General features: G+C 31.5%; 2 protein-coding genes across 6 annotated transcripts; one reads left to right on the top strand and one right to left on the bottom strand.

Moving 5' to 3' along the window:
* The first annotated feature begins 445 nt into the window (after window positions 1-445).
* Window positions 446-6,520, top strand: Gabat (4-aminobutyrate aminotransferase). 4 transcript variants are annotated; one of them, XM_083099611.1, is made up of 10 exons: window positions 446-598; window positions 1,614-1,738; window positions 1,975-2,142; window positions 2,362-2,448; window positions 2,539-2,734; window positions 2,806-2,978; window positions 3,061-3,201; window positions 3,277-3,434; window positions 3,505-3,773; window positions 3,841-6,520. In XM_083099611.1, the coding sequence occupies exons 1-10, from the start codon at window positions 535-537 to the stop codon at window positions 3,951-3,953; spliced, it is 1,494 nt and encodes a 497-aa protein (XP_082955737.1). In that variant the 5' UTR covers window positions 446-534; the 3' UTR covers window positions 3,954-6,520. The 4 variants fall into 4 exon arrangements, with proteins under 4 accessions (XP_082955737.1, XP_082955743.1, XP_082955762.1 ...); XM_083099617.1 differs by lacking the exon at window positions 446-598 and adding an exon at window positions 1,227-1,381; XM_083099636.1 differs by lacking the exon at window positions 446-598 and adding an exon at window positions 1,405-1,546 and having other exon boundaries at window positions 2,003-2,142.
* On the bottom strand, window positions 4,316-9,325 carry LOC145971620 (VPS35 endosomal protein-sorting factor-like). Of its 2 annotated transcripts, XM_083099505.1 has the most exons (18): window positions 9,148-9,323; window positions 8,905-8,992; window positions 8,559-8,771; window positions 8,329-8,488; window positions 7,989-8,197; window positions 7,765-7,895; window positions 7,452-7,628; window positions 7,040-7,384; window positions 6,854-6,954; window positions 6,589-6,770; window positions 6,377-6,520; window positions 6,122-6,285; window positions 5,890-6,052; window positions 5,613-5,805; window positions 5,391-5,530; window positions 5,166-5,327; window positions 4,777-5,043; window positions 4,316-4,684 (listed from the first exon to the last, which is right to left on the bottom strand). In XM_083099505.1, the coding sequence occupies exons 1-18, from the start codon at window positions 9,162-9,164 to the stop codon at window positions 4,589-4,591; spliced, it is 2,952 nt and encodes a 983-aa protein (XP_082955631.1). In that variant the 5' UTR covers window positions 9,165-9,323; the 3' UTR covers window positions 4,316-4,588. The 2 variants fall into 2 exon arrangements, 1 of the variants encoding a protein (XP_082955631.1); XR_014438905.1 differs by lacking the exon at window positions 4,316-4,684 and having other exon boundaries at window positions 4,905-5,043; window positions 5,166-5,322; window positions 9,148-9,325.
* Window positions 9,326-9,519: the final 194 nt, after the last annotated feature.

Genomic DNA, 9,519 nt, shown 5'->3' with positions numbered 1-9,519 from the left:
CGTTCTGTGTTATCGATAAGCTTTAATACTATTTATCTCGACATTTTCCTGATTGTGAGTATCATGTGCACATAAAAAGACCATATACCGATGATAATTTCTGTATCGTGTGCTGTTCTGTCCTTATCTACAAAGAAATAATTAAAGAGTATTAAAACAAAATTATACATGAAATATCTAAATCCTGATTATTGTAAATACATATTTATCATTGCTTTGGAAAACATATTTGCAGAATTCGCTCTTAAACGGTATTTACTAATTCATTCCTCTTATCAAACTTTAATTTAATATATTAAATTGATATAGAGAGATTCTAATAAATTCTAATAATTTTAAGTCGAAAAACTATACGAAAATAGTTCTCTTTGAGAAGCTATTCATAAACTTTTGTCTTCCCCTTGGAATTGTCAGCTCTTTGCACTGGATAAACGCACGCTATCAGTGCATATTACTAGTCAGTACGGCATTATCTCTTCTGCAGAGAACGTCGCGAAGATCAGCTCTCTGTATTCGCGCTTTTATCGAACGGAGATGATTGCTAACAAGTGTCATCGTGTGCTGAATGTGCAGACTTCGCTTCGACAGCTGTTAAGCGGTATTTAAAGATTCGTTTCTCTTATCAAACTTTAATATACAAAATTGACATAGAGATTATAGAAACTAATCACATGATAGGCGCCGTTCTGTTGCGCGTGTTACTGTGAATGTTGTTATAGATCATGAAAATCTATAAATTCACTTTGATTTTGTTGCTTAAAATTTTGTATGAAGAACACCGATCAAAGATAATAAATAATATATCGGCAGAATCATTACATATTAACTCTTTTTTATGTATCTTTGACATTATACCTTCAATACATATTTTTGCGCGTATTATTTCGATATATCCATGGCTATCTTATCTAAAATTTTATTTATATAAGTAATATAAAAAAACAATATTTAATTTCAAAGATATTTTTAATTTTTAATTTTCCAATTCCAGAATTATAAAGTTGATCAAACAGAATTGTCTAAAATTTTAAATTTTAATCAATATTGTAATAAATAAATTCATGGATTATTATTATAGCTAATTTAATTAAACGATTAATATTAATATTTTAATCTTGATAATAGAATTAATAGAAGTATTGATGCATAAATATTTTTCCTATCAAAATAAATGAACACCAAATGTTTATTACTGAATATTGACAATTTGCTTTCTTCTAATTTAATTTCAGTATTTGAGAATTTTTTTTCATTATATTTGTTCCTTTCTTAATATATTCTTGGAAATGTTATACATCTCTATATTTGTTATTTTTATTTTATACATCATCGTTTGCATTGTAACATAATGATTCGTGAAGGGTTAAAATGCAAAATTACAGTAATATATCAAGCAATCATTTTTAACTGGTGTCAATAAAGCTAATCGTCAGAGTTGTTGGACGAATCAGCGAGTTAAATTGTCTTCCTGCATAATACAAATATCCAACGATCTTTGTCGGCAAAATCCAAAAATATAGAGACAAATAATTTACATATATAAGATGTATACATTTATATAAAGAAATAAAGATGTATATATTGAAGAATAAGAATATAATATTGTTGTATAGGCGTTGCAATAACGTGGAAAAGATGCCTAACTAGTTCAGTGAAGGAACCAGAAGGGCCGGTGATTCTGACAGAAATACCGGGTCCACGATCGCAGAGCCTGTTACAAGAATTGAATGCGATACAAGTACATATGTCAGAAACTGTTGAGCTAACAATATATAATTATATAATTTATAAATATACTTCTAAAGCTACTCTTCTTTCATTCAATAGCAATTTATATATGTATATTATTACTGCTATCAATATATAGAATTAAAGAGCTTATATGTATATGTGCATTGATAATAATGCATAATCTTTTATAAATATGTGTAGTAGAAAAGAAATAAGTTACAATGTTGAAATCTGTGACTTTAGCAAGCGTCTTCCGTACAATTCTTCGCAGACTACGAAAAATCCTTCGGTAATTACATAATAGATGTCGATGGAAACGCGTTGCTGGATGTTTATATGCAAATCTCGACAATGCCCTTAGGATACAATCATCCGGCAATGTTGGAGGCTCTTGCCGATCCCGTTAATCAAGTAAGTAATATAAAACCGCAAAACATTGGATTTTTTCACATACATGTACAGCAAGTTAATTTCTTCTACAGAATATACTCTATGTAAATCATAAATCAATATCTTCTCCTACAATATTTGATAAGTTTTCGCTAGTCAAATTTTATTCTCAGAACATTTTACAAATTATTTCGTGTCCGAATTGTATAAAAAACATTTAACTTTTGTGTTTCTTTTCAGAAAATTATAGCAAATAGACCTGCATTAGGATCCTTTCCGGGAAAAGATTGGCCAAACAGATTAAAAAATGTTTTACTTAAAAAAGAGGTATTTTTTGTTAAAAGTTTTAATTATAATTTATTTTCCATATATTTAATTTAATTGTTCTATTTAGATCGAAATTATTACTATCGACAGGTAGCTCCACCCGGATTGTCACACATTACAACAATGATGTGCGGTTCTTGTTCTAATGAAAATGCTTTTAAAAACATCTTTATTTGGTACGCTGAGAAACAAAGACAAGGAAAATCATTCACGAAGGAAGAGATGGAAACGTGCATGATGAATCAAATGCCTGGTTCGCCGCGATACTCCATCATGTCCTTCAAAGGTGTAGTATATCAATCAGTTGTGTAGGAGCAAATTTTATTGTAATTATTATTTATAAACTAATATTGATAGGTAGTTTTCATGGAAGAACCTTAGCTTGTCTGTCAACAACTCACAGCAAATACATTCACAAAATAGATGTACCAGCTCTCGACTGGCCTATCGCCTCCTTTCCAGAATACAAATATCCTTTGGATGAGAACATGCGAGAAAATCAGAGAGAAGATAAACGTTGCCTCGCAGAGGTATCGTTACTTATAATCCTTAAATATCTTTGTAGTGTATCACATGCAAGAGAAAATTTTTAAAGCTTTACAAATATTTTAGGTCGAAGAATTATTTGAAAAATACAATAATGAAAAGAAGGTTCCAGTGGCTGGCGTCATAATCGAACCGATTCAATCGGAAGGCGGCGACAATCATGCATCGCCGGAATTCTTTCAGGAACTTCAACGCATAACGCGAAAAGTAAAGTATAGAGGCAATTATATCTCAGCTTGTGCATTAAGAAGGATGTTATCATCTTGTATTAAAATATTTCAGCACGGAGCAGCGTTGCTTATCGACGAAGTCCAGACAGGTGCCGGACCAACGGGAAAAATGTGGTGTCACGAGCACTTCAATTTAGATACTCCACCAGACGTGATGACTTTCAGCAAGAAAATGCAATTAGGCGGTTATTACCACTCGGACGACTTGAAGTAAAGTTTTTGGTATATCAAAAATAGTATTAAAAACTATTAATGATTAACTGCGTAATCCATATGGTAGGCCGAAATTACCATATCGCGTATACAATACTTGGATGGGCGATCCGAGTAAAGTGATACTGCTCGAAGCGATCGTGGAAATCATCAAGAAGGAGAATCTTTTGGATAGAGTTACGCGCGTTGGTGACTATATTCTAAAGCATTTAACAAATATACAAAAGGACCATTCCAGTGTCATCAGCGCAGTGCGTGGTCATGGAACTTTCATAGCGTTTAATTGCGCCTCTCCTGAAATGCGAGACACCATCATCAAGAAACTTGCAACCAAAGGTAAGATTGTAACGTAAAATATGTAACTATAAAAAATATCTTTTATATTTTCATATTTTATGCTTAGGTATCATGGCAGGTGGATGTGGTAGCCAGTCCGTACGATTGAGACCTGCACTAACTTTTACAGAGCTTCATGCTGATATATTTTTGGATGCGCTTCGATCTGTACTAAAATAATAAGGGTAAATTTAATGGTTTATCGTATCTTTTAAGTCAGACATCTTCCATTACAGTCGCAAAGGTGTATTGCGATGTGTGGAGAATAAAAAATTCATTATTTTTATATGATTGAATTATAAGAATAACACAACTTTATAAAAGTGATGAATTAATAATACCATGATATGATAAATTAAATCTTAAATGAATAATTAATATGATGAATTAATTTAATTCTTTTGTGTAAGTATATATATATATATATATATATATATATATATATATATATATACACACACACATATAATATATTAATCAACGATGTACGTACACAAAATGTTTCAAAAAATTGTGCAATAATTAAACGAGAATATATTCAATTTTAAATTCATTGAGCATTATTTTTATTGTGTAAAGATATAAATTATGTCAATTAATTAAATATTTCGTTTACAGCAATATTTGCTACTTAGAAAAGATGATATAAAATAATACTAAATTATCAATGATTATAGTTTATATATTCCCTTTCATTCTTATCTTTCGTTATTTCTTGATTCATTGACCGACTTCTTGATGGCCGGAAAGTTTATTGCACAATAACAAAATATCTTTCAAAAAGAATTGCCAATAAAAAGTGTTTAAAGTATCTTCTATTGTCGATAATTCGACATTTTCGTGAGTATATCAGCAAAATGTTCGTATTCTCGATGATGACTCTTTTGTGTCATGTAAGCTTTTGTTCTCATCTAAGAAAAAATTTACGAAATAATTGAAGAGTACAATAGCAAAACTATTGCATAAAATATTGAAATTCTGATTATTGTAAATATATATTTACTGTCATTTTGGGATCCACTGAACCATGCCGTTGTGATAAATTCCATAAATTTACAGCCATGTTTGCCAATGCAGGATCTCGTAAATCTGCACGGATAACAAAGCAATTAAACAGCTCGAGTGCTAGAGCTGATTGTTTGTCGAATTGCTCGGTAGACCCAAGATACTTGAGATGACTTAAGATTTCCTCAACAATCTTGGAACATATTTTATTTGCCTCACCAATAAATTTCTGATCAGATCCATATAATTTATCATTTGAATCAACCTAAAATGCCATTATCACATGATATATTTTAGTTTATAATTAATTTTTCTACTCTAATTTTGTAGAAATAAATGTTGCAATTATTTACTTATTTCCTCAAATGCACAAAAACATAAAATTACCTTGTCGATATGATAAGGATAATTTTCCTGCGCTACCGTTGAAAGAAGATCGAGTACACGTAAATACAAATATGGCTTGATTGAGGTATTCTCTTCGAAACAACGTTGAACCGCATTAAGTAAACCTCTCATCAAATACAAGACTCCATGCTCTGGGCTATCCTAATATAGCGGGGCAATTTATTAATTATAAAATTAATATATGACGCATGTTGATGTACGTACCGGGACTACTAACAATGTTGACAAGAAATTCGACAAATATGAGAGCAAATATGGTTGTGAACTTTTCTGTCTTCCATCAATGTCGATAGTTTTCGGCATTTCAGGAACTAAACTTAAGGCGGCCTTGAAGCAAGCATCGGCTGAAAAATGTCCATTTATATACGTAAAATACAAAAGATCTAGCAATATATTAAATATTAGAAAGATTAATTTGGCTCATACCTTGACCTAGACATTGATTCAAGAGAGCGACTTGTCCGGACAAAAGATATAATTGAAGACGCGTGTGAACCAAAGTTAAGGATGGTATAGTGATGAAACAGAATGCAGCACAGGCGCGTACAAACGCTGACGTTCTTCTCGTGTGATGACCGCGCACTATTTTCCTAGTATCGACTGATAATCTATTTACACACTGAATACAAATACAGAAAATTGCTGTACTAATATGTAAAATTGTAAAATAGAAAGGACAATCTAGTAATATATATGTATATACCTGTACAAGCTGTATATGAATGCTATCAAGATTAGGAAATGCCGCCCTGGCCTCTGCATAAAAATTAAGCTGCTTTTCAAAATCACGACCATAATCTACTCGTTGCACCAAGCCACATATTAATTGACCGATTTGTCGTTTCTCATCTTCGACAGTCAAAGCGCTGTATATAATGGAGATATTTATTAAATTTTAGAAATTGAACAAAATTTATAAAAATAAATTGACATACCTAACAGAGTCGTGCATAATCCTTGCGATAAACATGAGAGCGTTTATAATAATAGGATCTGTAATGGGTCCGTTCTGTGCACTCAATCCTTCTATAACAGTTTTACAAACCTCAACCTTAATACTTTCCTTGTGAAACAAGTCAATTAAAGGCAAAAAATTATCCTAAAACATAAGTATGCGATCGATACTTAATTTAATATGACTTTAAGATGATTATCTGAATAAATATGAATATGATTAAAGCGCGCGATACCATAGCAAGCAGTGACTCAAAATCTTGCGTGTGAGCGACTATCTTCTCAACAATATTCTGCAATTGCGGATAATAGTTTTCGAAAGCCTTGTTGGGTCGTAGATGATCTATTATTTTACCGAAAAATAAATTGAGCTCATTTACCTGTAATACATGTATATTATATAGAAATCTAATTTAATATAATAAAGAGCATTATTATATAAACTTACAGAAAAATGTATAACAGTAAACTGAATCCAGATCTCGATGCAATGCATAAATTTGTTAGGATCTGTGAGCTCTGTTATGTATTTCCATATTATATTAAGCACCGATTGACAGTCTTCTTTCGGCGGAGATTCTCGTACAAGACACTCTCCTAAACTTCTATACAGGAGATATTGAGGATATCCTGCCGAAATGTTGAAAGAAAATGTTAACGCACTTTAAATCAAATATATGTATATTTATCACTTAATCTATTAATCTCAATACCATCATCTTCGCTCGCTACTATTAAGTTTACAAAGTCCATGGCGCGTGTGGCAATGTACGTCGGTTTAAATGCAGTCAATACTGTGTTCAATAATAATGATCTGAAAAAAATATACATATATATGTATAAAGGCAATTGAAAACGAAATTAAAGATGAATTAAAGATATTTAAAATATATATTTACCCATTTTCTTGTTTTTTACAACGAGACAAAATTTCCTCGAGAAGACTTTCGGGTGATGTTACTACTAAAACCTGTACAATCCAATCCAACGCCGGTAAATAGAGATTCAAATAGGAATGTAGAATGAGATTCTGTTTCGCTAATTCATTCTTCACAGTAAGCCCAAATAACTGATGATAAGTAAAAAGAAAATCGTAGAAATTCTCTCGTACAAACTCAAAATCTGATGTTTTGTTCAATGCTAGTCCCACGCGACATAAATAGCATCTCGCATAAACGGCTATCAACGGATTCCCGATTCCTCTTATCATATGAGTTATACGTAATAGAGCAGTATTAAATTCGCTAAAAAAATACATCTGTCAGCTTAATAATTTGAACTCTTCCATGATATTATGAATGAGAATCTTACCTTGTCGTCAGAAAACTGTAAGATTTTATTATCGCCATTTCTACATACAAACGCGGCACCAATTCTCGTATAGAGGCTATCTTATAAAACCAATTGCGACATGTTTCCTTTGCATTCTCAGGAACCATATCAGGTGTAAAGTTGTCAGGTAAGCTTGTAGGTACTTTGCTTCCTGGTCTGAGAAAAAAAAATTTTGTCATTATTAATAAAATCTAATCCCATGACATAATCTGTGCAATGAAATAAAGAGATATAAAATATATACAAAAACATGTAGCTCTAAAATATAAAATTTTTTTTGTATGATAATTACTTGTAGTATTCAGCCTTCATTTTCAATCTTTCATATACAAGCTTCCCAAAAATATCCAATATATCTGTGATGAGAACAAATTTGCTTGGGTAGAAAGCCATTACAGATGTGTCTACTAATAATTTGGCACACTGAAAAATAATTTGGCGTTAATTTCATAATATTTCCCCATAAAACTTTAATCTAAATTTTATGTTGCAGGAAATTAGTAAGTGGATAAGAACCTGTATTGCGATTTTGAGCGCCTTTACTCTTTGATCGGAATGCCATGCTTGTACTAGTTCGTTATTCAATTGCTCGATTCGCGCAGTATATTGTTGTTGTGATAAATCCAACATTTGTCTTACAGAGCCTTCCTCAAAATCATCCAATTGCTCGAGCCGCGTTTTTACTTTGTCGACCATTGGTCCACTTGGCTGAACTTTCACTACAACTGTGGTAAAACTATTATATATTTAAATTCAACTAAAATGCATATTTAAATTTCTATATTAAAAAATTAAGTAAATAATATAGACTTTCTTTGTAAATTGATTTTTACAACTTTCTTGAAAAAGTAAGCACCTTTTTCTCCACCTGGTAAGAAGCTAGTAACGATTGATAGTTTTTCAGAAGTTGTATATTTACTCAATATAGCAGAACGTCTAACAGACCATGGTTCAACCAATTCTTCTGCTGTATCCTTCAATTTTTTACCAACTAGTGCAACATTAGAATAATCCCACTGTAACATAAATAATAAGCATTATAAAGAATTATCAAATATTTATAGAGGTCAGGGGATTATATATTACTTCATCTGCAGCCATTTTGGACAGAGGATCGAGTTCCTCTCGTGCAAACTGTGTAAGAGGATCAGAGCCATCCAGAGAAGGATGGCTTAGCAGTGGATCGCTCAATGGATTCATAGGGACTGGTGTATGCGTTGGTGTTGGTATTCCAGTAGAGGAACTGGTACTTGTACTTCGTAATGCATTGCGTCTAGTTGAGTTACGTCCATCAATTAACTATATAAAAGAAAAACACAAAAATGTTTTCCATAAAAATTATACTTAAATAAATAATATAATTTAATGTATAATATTAAATTAGAAGATACATTTATGCAAGATATACTCTAATATCAAAATTATATCTTACAGTGATCACAACTGGTTTCAACGGATGTTCTATAGCTTCCTCTAAACATGCAAACTTTACAGTTCCATACTCCATAGGTTTTGAGATCCTATAATAAAGATTTTTATATAATATGGAAAGCCATTACAGCATACTTATGCTCATGTTTTGTGAAACCAAAGAGATTTATTTCTCCAAAACGACAGAGTGTAACAACAGCAATTTAACATAACTAATTTATTTTAATACAAATAATATTCTTACCATTCTATCTCTGTCATATTTTACATGTATCAAAATATTTTTTCCAATAATATAAGTTATAAGTGATAGATACGATCTCTATACTATTATGACAATGTATTGCGGTTCATTATGCGATTCCCGAATTTGACATTTACAGAGTCAACAAATGTCAGATGACTCTTGACACTGTTTTCATGCAAAGAACTTGTAAACATTTTTTCATCCTAGGATGTGCGCGTTCGAAAATCCTACTCCTAAAGTAGAATATCTTTTAATTGACCAATCAGGACAAAGAAATCTTTGCTCCTTTTGTTCTGATTGGTCAATTAAACGCTACGCTACTTATGGGTAGGATTTTGAAATATAATCCTACTGTTTCGCAAGTTTTCA

The sequence above is a fragment of the Camponotus vicinus genome, unplaced genomic scaffold (genome assembly GCF_025532165.1).
Source record: "Camponotus vicinus isolate PSW18456_S1 unplaced genomic scaffold, iyCamVici1.0 SCAF_1, whole genome shotgun sequence".
Lineage (NCBI taxonomy): Eukaryota > Metazoa > Arthropoda > Insecta > Hymenoptera > Formicidae > Camponotus > Camponotus vicinus.
Note: the sequence above shows the minus strand (reverse complement) of the source record. Positions and strands in the feature narration are given on the sequence as shown.